This window comes from Lolium rigidum, unplaced genomic scaffold, assembly GCF_022539505.1.
Source record: "Lolium rigidum isolate FL_2022 unplaced genomic scaffold, APGP_CSIRO_Lrig_0.1 contig_70486_1, whole genome shotgun sequence".
In the NCBI taxonomy this organism is placed as follows: domain Eukaryota; kingdom Viridiplantae; phylum Streptophyta; class Magnoliopsida; order Poales; family Poaceae; genus Lolium; species Lolium rigidum.
Window position 1 is genome coordinate 56457 of NW_025901451.1, and position 11454 is coordinate 67910.

The 11454-nt window shown below is 44.4% G+C and overlaps 2 protein-coding genes across 2 annotated transcripts; both read left to right on the top strand.

Annotated features, from left to right (window-relative positions):
• Nucleotides 1–6206: 6206 nt before the first annotated feature.
• LOC124682207 (protein MIZU-KUSSEI 1-like) lies at nucleotides 6207–7166 on the top strand. The gene is made up of 2 exons (XM_047216941.1): nucleotides 6207–6310; nucleotides 6347–7166. Exons 1-2 carry the CDS (start codon nucleotides 6207–6209, stop codon nucleotides 7164–7166), a joined length of 924 nt encoding a protein of 307 aa, XP_047072897.1.
• Nucleotides 7167–9826: 2660 nt separating this feature from the next.
• LOC124682208 lies at nucleotides 9827–10816 on the top strand. The gene is made up of 3 exons (XM_047216942.1): nucleotides 9827–10081; nucleotides 10162–10193; nucleotides 10386–10816. Exons 1-3 carry the CDS (start codon nucleotides 9988–9990, stop codon nucleotides 10452–10454), a joined length of 195 nt encoding a protein of 64 aa, XP_047072898.1. The 5' UTR covers nucleotides 9827–9987; the 3' UTR covers nucleotides 10455–10816.
• The last annotated feature ends 638 nt before the right edge of the window (nucleotides 10817–11454 follow it).

The following is an 11454-nucleotide window of genomic DNA, read 5'->3' on the forward strand; positions in this document are numbered from 1 at the left end:
GGTGTAGTGGTTTTTGTGTTTTGGATTTGTAGTTTGCAATAAAATAAAGTACTGAAAGTAAATAACAACAAGTAAATGCTATCAATGACAGAAAATCCCAATCATCTATGCATCAAGAGGACAAGCTCAAGTGTGTGTGTGTGTGTGTGTGTGTGTGTGTGTTTGTGTGTGTGTGAACTTATATGTGACAAGCGTTCCCATGGGCGGCATAGATTTACTTGGCATTTAGATTTGTACACAACATGGTGAATATCTTGTCAAGTTTTATTCCTTTAGGGTGGAGCCTAAATTAATTGCAGCCACAAATATGAGCAAATACACCCCTTATGATGGGTTCTAGAGCCATTTCCATGAGAAAACATAGGAATCATTAAGACATAAATGTTCCACCATAGCAGTTAGTTCATTGGTCCCCGACATAAACCCCTCTAATGCAACTCAAAGTATTGGAAGACGATTTTTGTCATTCCGCCACTTCCAACCCTCATCATTACATCAAAGTGCAGCCCTATGAGCCTATATAGATGAAGTAATATGCAGTCACCGTTCGCATAAAACCATCATAGAACCACATAAAAGATAAAAACTTGACCAAATACTGAATTGCATATTATATGGAAATCATAGCCAAATCATACGATGCCCTTAGGAACATGGGGATCTACTCACAAGTACCAAAAATGATATGGATGATAGGCATATGGATTACAACACAATCTGAAAATATAATATCTTCGCCAAATAAAGACAAGTTGTCGATCACAAACATGCAGATAGCACTTAAACAATATACGGGGTTCAATCAATCACAAACTATGAGGGGGATGAAGTAGATCTTGGAGATGGTCATGGTGATGATGATGTTGCTGATGGAGATGTTGATGGAGAGGCCTACCCCTATGCCAAGGAGGAGTGGTGCTAACGATGGCGTCAATTTCCCCTTCACCGGAGGCTCCGGTGTTGCGGGATCTACCCTCTACCGCAATGGGAGAGGACTTTCGCCTCCGCCGCCGCCTATGTAAATTTTGGGAAAATATGGCATAGGTTTTCTGGCGAGACGGAGGCATCTATAAAAATGGGAGCCGAGACGAAGCTCGAGGCCGAAACGAGCCTAGGTGGCGCGTCCAGTTGAGGGGGGCACCTAAAATCTTTCGGGCCTCGTGGCTCCCCTCTCGTGCTCCTTTGACCCGTTGCATTCTCTTGATGAAAAATTTGTCATGTATTTTTCCTTTGATTTTTAGGCGTCTACAAGGTCCCTGAAACAACAAAAGACAAAAAATTAGGTTTCCTGGCTCCAATAAATTAAATACCAATGAAATGGACTTTTTAGGAAAGTCCCATAAATCAACTAAAAAGGCATAAATAATAATAGATCATGGCAAATATCATTCAAAACAAATCATGTAAGTCACTATATTGATGCGATGTAAAATGCACATGTTAACTCCCCCAAGTTTAATCCTTTGCTCGTCCTCGAGCAAATAAGCGAATAGATCATATCATGTATCAATGAGTTTATAGGTTGATAAAATAATAGGAGCATTGCATCATCAAATTATGCATATTCACTTGTCTTAAAAAATCTATGAATTAACAACCATACAAATGTGGGATACATTAAATAGGAGTTCTAGCAACTACCCCCTGCTTTTGAGCAAAAGTAACCATTTCATGTTGGACAATTGAACAAGCCTCAAATTTCTCTTTCTCTCTTTGCTATTGTTTTGCATGACATTTTACCTTCTCTTTTATTTTACTCTTGCATTTCCAATGAAGATAAACTCTCATAGAACAAATAGTTAAAAGAAGAGAATTTATTAAACAACAAGATACACATGAATTTTGACTTTGATAAACACTTTCACCATCTTTTAAATGGCACCAGTTAACGGTCTTGCCTCCTAGTAACAAGTATAAACCTTATTCATGGATCTTTCAATCATGTCATATGCTCTACTCAACCTTTGTCTTTCACTTTCCATGGCTAACCGAATCCTCGGGTGCCTACCTTTCATACACTTTTCTGTAGAGCATATGTATTGAAATATCCATGATCCTCAGTTAACTCTTTGATTACTAAGTAGTAAAAGAGTATCTCCTGTCCCCTTGTCATCATTTATTCCTAACTATTTGTTCCACAAAACCATATCTCTACCCCAAATTCAAGGTATTCTTTTTTTTCTTTGTTTGTAAACATCAATTGCATGGATCTTTCCTTTGTTGCAAGTTTTTCTGTGTTTGAGAAGTTCTATACTTGTACAACACACTCAAGTTAATCTAATTCAAGAAAAGATGTAACCGAAACTTCTATATATGAGGTGCACATCTGCATGAGTGTTACCCATAAATCTCGAAACAAAAGAATCATGGATGACACCTTACTTCATACTTTATTCAAAAACAACCCGACCAAAGATAAATGATAACGCTCTAAGAGCTTTTCAAGCTATGAGAAAATCGATACCTACTAGATAGAAGCAAAACTAACCTAAGGATCATGACTAAAAGCAATATGACGGACTAAAGAGGCAAAAAAGACTAGATAATACTCCCCCAAGCTTAGATTGTTGGCGCTGGATCTTCTTTCTTGGTACCGTTATCCTTATAATAGGTGTCCCACTCCTTGAGCTTCCAAGGATAGGGCCTCCCATTGTAGAATGACATTGGTGGATTGTTGAAATTGGTGGAGGCAGCTTCAGCGATCTTCTTGAAGCGATCTTCATACTCACAGTTCTGGTTTTCCACATCCCACATGAGTGCTTGGAATCTGTTCAGTTGTGTGATAGTGTGCACATACTTACGCTACATATCTTTGAATCCTTGTCTCATAGGTTTCAACCTTCTTCTCCATCTAAATATTCATCAAGTGATTAGGATCAAGGCTGCGCTCAACCACAGTTCCATACTTGAAGGCCGTGTCCTCCAAAACTTGCAGCTTTTCCTCCATGGTGCCCTTAGTCTTGGGAGCCTTCACCTCCTCCATGAGCAGCACCGGCTCCTTGAAGGGCAAGGTATTCAAAGGAGCCATCACAGAGTTGAGGTAGAGGTTCACCACGCCCCTCTTCGCGGAGTCATCTCTTCCTAGATCGGATCCGTTACTTGTCATGGCTAAAAGGTCGAAAGGACAGGACAGAAAAACAAGGTTCCATCGAAAAGATTGGATGGAGATTAGATCGGCGGAGAGGCGTATATATTGACGTTGGAGTCGAAATGGGGGCGGCACGTACTTCGGAGGGCCAAAAGAGCCATGGTGGTGTGCCAAGCAGAGGGGGCACGCCACGTGGACTCTTTCCCCCTTCGGGACTCCGTTTCATCCAAATCTTTCACTGCACACTTTTATTTTCCAAAAACAATGACTTCTCTAAAAGATGAAGATATTTCGATATCGTACCTGAAAATTAACTTTTCTTGATTTCTTATATCTAGCGGGGAATACTTCTTTGCGATTATGGCCTTGAGACTATAGAGATTTGACTCTTCCTCCTTTGCAACAAACTTTTGAGATGCAATATAATGTTTAGTCCATTAACAACATGAGGTCTACCCTTGTAGTCTGCATGAAGACGGATGGCTCCAGAGTGATACACCTCCTGCACAACTAATAGACCTTGCCACTTCGATGCTAACTTCCCTGCAGAGAACTTGAAAGAGAATTGAACAATAATACTTGATCTCCTATTTTAAATCATTTTCTCTTTATTTTTCTACCATGCCAAATCTCCGCTTTCTCTTTAAATAGCCTAGCACTTTCATAAGCTTCATTCCTCATCTAAAAAGTTGGGACAAGCTGGTGTGGCTCCCGGAGGCGGACTCTGAGCTACTAGAGTGGTGGACTTCTTGCTCCTGCCCGGCGGCTCATAGAAAGGACATTTGGACTGATATCATCCTGGTTTTCTGGTGCATTTGGAGGCACCGGAACGGCGTGGTCTTCAATGGTGTGGTGGCTTCGCAATCCGCCATTAGGGATAGGATTAGGGAGGAGTTCGATAGGTGGCGGATTGCCAAGCTCTTTCATGGTACATTTTTTTTTGTTTTTCCTGAGACGAGTGTTCTGTCGTGGCAGGAGAGTAGGCGTGAGTGGAGGAGCTGCCTCCCCTGTGGGCGGCGTTAACATTGCTTTTTTTAGCACATTTCTATACGATTGATACACCCTTTTAGGGTGTATTCTCAAAAAAAGAACCATATGTACGGTGCAGTCTGCGACACGTATTCAGGACCAATGGAGGTAGTTTATTTGGCTTCATGTGCATGTTAACACCGATGAGTTTGATGTCGTCACTACCGGAAATCCAAAATTTGCCGATTATGTCAAATGATAGGGGAATGGAGAAAAAAAAATTCGGCAAAGGCTTGTCGATTGTTACACTGGAGAAAGATTACTTGGCAAACTTCATGTCGGGCAAACATGTTTTGCCGAGTGATTTGCCCCGGAGCTCGGCATAGCGTTTATGGTGTGCCATTTATATTTTTCGGCGAAGAAAAGACAACTTTGCTTGATTTACCGAGTGTTACACTTGGGAAACAGGTTGACAAGAATTTTCTTTAGAAAAAGACGTGGCTGGCGCCAGCGACCGTTGCTCCTCAGCACGGCGTCATGGCTTTGCGCAAATATTTTTACCACATTTTATTGAAAACAAAAGAATTTCAAAAAGAAAACTTGCCCCCGCATCCTGTTATGTGTAATAGTTACAAAAAATAGACTGGTGTTTCGGAACATGGGAGCATATGCTCCCTCTATTTTGAAATTCATCTTACACATATTTTGAATTTCAAAAAAATTGAAACGAAAAACTCGCACGTACATCTTCATGTGCTACACGCTCAAAAAGTTGTTTCATAAAAAATGGACTTGTCATGTGACGTGTGTAAAAAAGACAAAACTCAGTACTAAAAATAATGCTTTTTACAAGATAATTTTTCTCTTTTTTACATAGACCACAAACAATATTTATTTTTCATGAAACTTGACGAATGCACATATATTATGGAGATGTACATGTAGAATTTTTTGTCAAATTTTTTTGACAACTCGAAATATAATTTTTGGTATAGGGAGCATACGCACCTGGGAGCCGAATTGAATTTCCGTACAAAAAAAATTATTAACATCGATTTTAACAATTCTTATTTTATTTGAATTTCTTATGTTTTCCTCAAATGGTGAGCATAATGAGGGGCACGGCAGTTCTTATCCATGGGTTGAATCTTGCAAAACCCCATAATATCTCTATTTAAATAATAATTTGTGTAGACAAAAATAATTTTTGCAAAAGATTTGAGCCAAAATTTGGCACTGTTCAGCTCTTCCGCTTGTGATTGTGGAAGACGCGAGAATGATCAAGTCCTTGTCTTCATCTGCAGCAACGACATTGGCTTGCTCTTCCAAGAATTCATAGATCACCATGTCTTCCTCGCTATCCACAGTATAAAAATCAAACAACGAAGCATTCAATCAACAGAATGGCGGTAAGCGAGGTAAAACCTAGAAAATGAAACCGGTATAGGAAAACGGCCGAACACCTTTGCATTATATGCCACAACGCGAGGTCGTCGCACATTCTGTGAGGAGTCAAAGACGAGCGAAGCAAGGGGAGAGGCGAGAGAGGGAGGCGCGGTCGGCATAGGCGTCACTGTTGGTGCATTGCCGGTGTCAAAATAAATGACGGCGGTGGCGATTTCACAGAGAGGGAGAGGCGATGTGGTCGGGGGAGGGGATGGGCTGGGTCGCTGGCGTGGCACCCGGCTATGTGGTTGCGGTAGCGGCGTATATCCGGTGTGCCTGCAAAGCGTCCTATGAGTCGGGGACAGCCTAGAGACGATGAACATGCTATTGGACCGTGCCAAATAAAAAAAAATCGGTTTAGGACGTGCTTTGGGCGCGGTTTGGAGGCTAAACTTGTTTGGCAGGGCGATCTAGAGAGGAAAGATGAAGTTCTGGAATGGTCACCGATTTGCCCTCGTGTGGCAAATCCAAAGCCCAAATATGGCGCGACGGAGCCTCGCGCGCGCGAAACCGCCGGGAGCAGGACGACCCAGCAAGCCTAACCGCCAAAACGGCCTCCCCCATGGCCATGGCGCAGCTCGCGCGTTGCCTTTGCCGCCACGAGATAACAACAGCCATCGAAACCGCCTCAAGCCAGCACCGTTGCACGAGCTAGCTGCCTGCCGCACGCTCGTCTCGGCTTCCGGCCACCGCGCCCGCGCCGATGGGCTTCGCCAACCGCCACAATGTGGACGGCCCCCACAGCCGCAGCAGCAGCGTCGCGTCCTCCGGCACGACCCCCGCGGCCAGCACGAGCAGCAGCACCCGGTCGTCGTCCCTCTCCTCGGTCGGTAGCGGCGCCAGCGACGACGGGAGTGGCCGGCCCGGACAGTCCCCGGCGCGCGCGCCGGGCCACACGCTAGAGGCGCCGTCCCGGAAGCACCGGTCCGGGCGCAGCTCCTCACGTTCCGCGCGGCTGTTCCAGAAGCTGCGCAGCGCGCTCCCCGTCCTGGCGCCCCGGTGCGGGAAGACGCCGTCCGGGTCGGCGCGCGAGATCGCGGTGGCGGCGGCGTCAACCTCCTCGGGCGCCGCCGACACCCACCTTCTGTCTCACGTCGCCTCGTTCTCGTCGGGCGGCGGACGGCCATGCCGGCGCGTGACGGGCACGCTGTTCGGGCGGCGCAAGGGCCGCGTCGCGCTGGCGCTGCAGGAGTCGCCCCGGTGCCTGCCGAGCCTGGTGGTGGAGCTGGCGCTCCAGACGCACGCGCTGCTCCGCGAGCTCGGCAACCCCGCGGGCGCGCGCATCGTGCTGGAGACGGAGCGCCGCGCGTCGTCCGGACCAGGCGCCAGCGAGGGCTCGGCGGGCCGGCCGCCGAGGCGCCCGGCGCCGCTGCTGGACGAGGCGGCGTGGACCATGTTCTGCAACGGGAAGAAGACCGGGTACGCGGTGCGGCGGGAGGCGACGGGCGACGACCTCACGGTGATGGAGACGCTGCGGGCGGTGTCCATGGGCGCGGGCGTGCTCCCGCCAGCGGAGGGCTCGTCGCCGGACGACGAGGTGGCGTACATGCGTGGCTGCTTCGAGCACTTCGTCGGCTCCCGGGACTCGGAGTCGCTCTACATGGTGGCGCCCCAGGGCGGCGGCACCGGCCCGGAGCTGGCCGTCTTCTTCGTCAGGCTCTGAACGAAACGCCGGCTGGCCCGGCCGTGCATGCAGCATGCAGATGCAGTGCGCGAGGCGCGAAGGCCCGACCTCTCCTTGGTCGCGCATGCGATGCGACGTTAGCATCAAGTGCGCATCGAGCGTGCAACCTCACGACGGCCATTAATCTGGGATCGTGGAATATCCAAGCCCACTGAACCAACGTTGTGATCGGCGACATCACCACGACATGGTGGCTTGGTGACCTGATCTACTCCTGGTTGCATTAGTTTGTGGGAGGTGTATTTCTTAAGAAAAAAATTGTCAGTGTGCGGCACAATCTAGTGGAGCGTACGGAGGAAAGTTGTTAATCATTTGCTTCCATTCACCTTCTTTCTTTGTCACCCCCTATGAATTTCTTTTGACAAACACTGAGTATGAGGTACGAGCAAGCATGGGTACGAGGTGGAGGCACACGGTACAAGCATACACTCACCCAACGTTAAAGTCGTAGAGCATCGAGATTCAAGTCAAAAGGGGAGGTAAACGTTAGTGATGTAAGCAGGATCCCGCAAATATCTCGCTTCGACCCCTCGATACATAATAAGTGTCGAGGTTTTAGAACAAATTTAAACTAAAACCCAGATAAAAAAAATTTACCGAACCCCGATAATTATAATAGATCGGAGGGAGTAGTTTATATAAGAATTTTTAGTTCAACACCACTCGACTATGGTTAATTTGGTCTTTTGACTCCACTACCGTTGCTACGAGAGCTTCAACACATACTATTTCATAATTTTCTAGAGACAAGCATCAAAGCTCGCACTTAGAATTCGTTATTTTTTGTCTGTGTGTTTCTATTAGCTGATATTTCCAATGAAGAATACTTTTGTAGACTTCTGTATCTGATTGTAAACCATTTATTTGAATTGTTTTGTGCATGATTTGTTAATTAATCAATAAATGTTAGCGCGCGAAATGACAATGGAGTTTGCCTCTCAATCATTCCACGGTTATCGAGACCATCATTGTAGAAGCTGCACTTTGAGCAAAACCAGAGTTGTTGGCCTGGCTGTTGTATCAGGGGATGATGATGTTTCATTGTGTGTTTTCGCATCCTCGCCATGTCTAATATGTGCCCCCACTTTAGTTTTCCTTTATGTGCATTTGCATATATTTTGTATGCAACTTTGTAGTAGTCCGTCTGTTTTCTAAGTTATGGCAATAGAATTGCAGTTGGAGCTGCTTTTGTAAAATCCACCATTGTCTTTTTGTTACATTTGTCAAGGCATACGTGTAGCATGCATGCCCTTGCCATGATGAAGAATATGGTGGGTATGATGAACTCAGGAGTGGGGGACACGTACCTCTGATCTACCAATTAGTTTATCAAACGATCAAAAATAATAATAGGCCAATCAATCAAATCAAACATCTAATCAATTCTTTGTCATGGTGCATTAGCGAAAGTGGAAATCATCTCTCGAAAAACAGTTAGCAATTACATAAACAAATAAATATGAAAAAAACAAGTTGCTAAAAAAATTGCAAAACAAATAAATTTAAACTACAACACATCATCCATAGCACCTTTAAATTAGACGTTAAATTAGACACCTTAACTTTCTCTCTACATTCATTCCATAAAATTCTTTTACTTGACGTGAAACAAAAAGGAATGGGTGTATCCCCTACCATCATCTATAGGTACAAAAGAACTCCAAGTTATGTCATTTGAAAGAAAAATGATTTGGCGTCTGTCGTGCGTAAATCGATGTGGATGCTCTAGCGAGAGGCCTTGACTACAACTACCGTTCAAAGAATAGGTTGCTACCAAGTTTTAAAGCTAAAGTCAATCACAAATATGCAAAGTAAGAAAGTAAGCTACAAAAGTACTCTCAATGCTCACAATATATGGCTTCTTTGGGAGAATATATTAGTTCTACGTAAGCATTTTCACATATATAATAGCACCACCTATTTTTCAACACCTGCAACATATATACACACTTGCCTGATGCAAATGTTGTCTTATTGTGACACATCTTTGCAAAAACAATTTAGTATTAGGTGAACAATGCTTACTTGACCAGGTGGTTTTTGTGTAAGATTATTCCTATTTTTATTTTATGAGAAAATATGTGAATTTACTCATCAATTGAACACATTACATCAAACAAAAATATAAACACACACAAACATAAATATCTAACGATACAAAGTTACCTATTGTTCCTTCCATGTCGCTCCCGTTTTAGCGTTATCTTTTGCACCTAGATTTTCTTTCAACTCCTCATATATATGCCAAGGTGCAACCACGCTTCCTATCTATCATAGAGGATATTTGGGTTTGCAGCTGCTCCTGCCAAAAGAAAAGCTGCACCGGCCTCCTATATGTTCAGTAAAGTCGCATGAACAATTTGATGTGATTACTGATTACTCTTTTCTACAAACTTTCAAGTGAAGATCACAAAACATGTTATTACACATGATGAATATATTCTTTTGAAGACATGACATTTTTGTTCTTTAACAAAATCAAGTCATTGAATAGAACAGAATGTAGTGCGTTGTCGCAATCGATTGTCAGGGACCAAACCAATGCATGCGCCTTTTAGCTCCCGGAGCAGCTGAGGCCACAAGAGATGTGCTTAATTAGCTGCACGCGCGCTTGGCTGCTAATTAAAGTAGTCGAGGTGCTTGTTCATGGTGGTGGGGACGACAAACAAATTGAACTCCACTAGCTAGCTAGCAATCTAGCTACAAGTACTCCGTATATGGAGTGAGCTAGTAGGGAGTACCTTGGTAGCTAGCCAGTAATCATCTACTCCTCTTGTTAGTCAGTCTTCTTGGTTCGTCCATGGCCAAGCTCGTCGCGCAGCTGAAGAGCAAGTTCTTTGGCCTCGTGGGGCGCATCGCCGTCTGCGGCCGCGCCGGACACAAGGACGTCGCCGGTAAGTGCAATAATAGTGCATGTAGATTAATGTGATCCTCTGCTAGCTGAGCCCATTATGGTGTCGTGTTTTTTCTGCAGCTGCTGGTGAGGCCAAGTCAGCTTCATCTCAGGTATGCTCATGAACTCATGATCAGAACCTCTAATTTGTTCTCATGCATGCGGGCATACTTAACTATGGGTTTTGCTCATGATCAACGATCGAGGGTTGATTGGGATTGGCAAACAGCTGTAACTAATTTCAGTCTTTTGAAATGATTAATTGATGATTGGTCGTTGATTAATAGATGCACGATTACTTGCAGCATGTTGAGATCCGGTCAAGAGGAGCTGCGCCAGGTGCGACGGCAGGGTCCAAGCCTCGTAGCAATTAAGCGTAGCCCATGGATCTTGGATCTTAGCAAGTCCATTCACGAATCAATGACGGTGCGTCGACGCAGTATCCAGATTGAAGCTAGCCTCCTGTCTCTTCCCTAGTACGTGATCGATGTTGTAAAATCCGCTGCTGGTTTTGCTCCTGTTGCTTCTTTGGTAGTGTACGTCCCTAGTAGGTATTGTTGTCCTGCTTGTTGTTTTCTCGATTTTCAGAGTTTACCGTGTTTGTGCTATATTCTATGTACGTGTTTGTTGTTAATGTTCCGGTATGAGGATTGTACGCGCAAAGCATACTATCTAAGCTTTTTAAGATCAAATCCATTGTATCAGCTATTCAGCTAAAGATGCGAAACTATGTGTATATTCAGAAAGAAAATAACTCGAGTGTAATCTACTGAGTAGCCACCACACAACTGGCCCAAAGGGAGGAACAATCATCAGCCCATATTATCATGTCGACGGTGTTCCATCTATCTTGAATATTCAGCAAACCATCAGCTCGATCCGTGGAGAGTTTCATATAACAAAATCTGAGAATAGAGATATAAATTGTGCTTGAACAAATTTGTTTACACAAGCCATGTGAAGCACGCAATGCAGCCACCATGCAGGAGGGTACAAATTGGACATGGGCGGTAGGAGGGGCGCCTTGTCGGCTTGAAAGAAATTCTTGGTATGTGTGTCAAGTAATGAAACAACCGAAACAACTCCCATTTCATCTCTCATATATATACTCGAGGAGTGACTGTTGAGATAGAGAATCGACACAGCCTCGCTTCAAAACATATTGAAGAGGCTTATCCCAAAAAACAATACTTCATGCCATATCTGACATGACTCTTAACATATCTACCAGAAAAGTATCGATAGTATCATCATTATCGTCATATGGTGGTAGTACACTCTTGTTGAACTTGAGCGCAAATATTATTTTAAAATAATAATATTGTGATGGCCACATGAGCATAGTAAAAAAGCAGATTCCCTGTGCACATGCAT

Coding starts and splice junctions, on each gene's coding strand:
- LOC124682208 (XM_047216942.1), top strand. CDS start 9,988: ATGGCCAAGCTCGTCGCGCAGCTGAAGAGCAAGTTCTTTGGCCTCGTG. Junction 10,082..10,161: donor CGGACACAAGGACGTCGCCG/GTAAGTGCAATA, acceptor TTTTTTCTGCAG/CTGCTGGTGAGGCCAAGTCA. Junction 10,194..10,385: donor CCAAGTCAGCTTCATCTCAG/GTATGCTCATGA, acceptor GATTACTTGCAG/CATGTTGAGATCCGGTCAAG.
- LOC124682207 (XM_047216941.1), top strand. CDS start 6,207: ATGGGCTTCGCCAACCGCCACAATGTGGACGGCCCCCACAGCCGCAGC. Junction 6,311..6,346: donor AGCACGAGCAGCAGCACCCG/GTCGTCGTCCCT, acceptor TAGCGGCGCCAG/CGACGACGGGAGTGGCCGGC.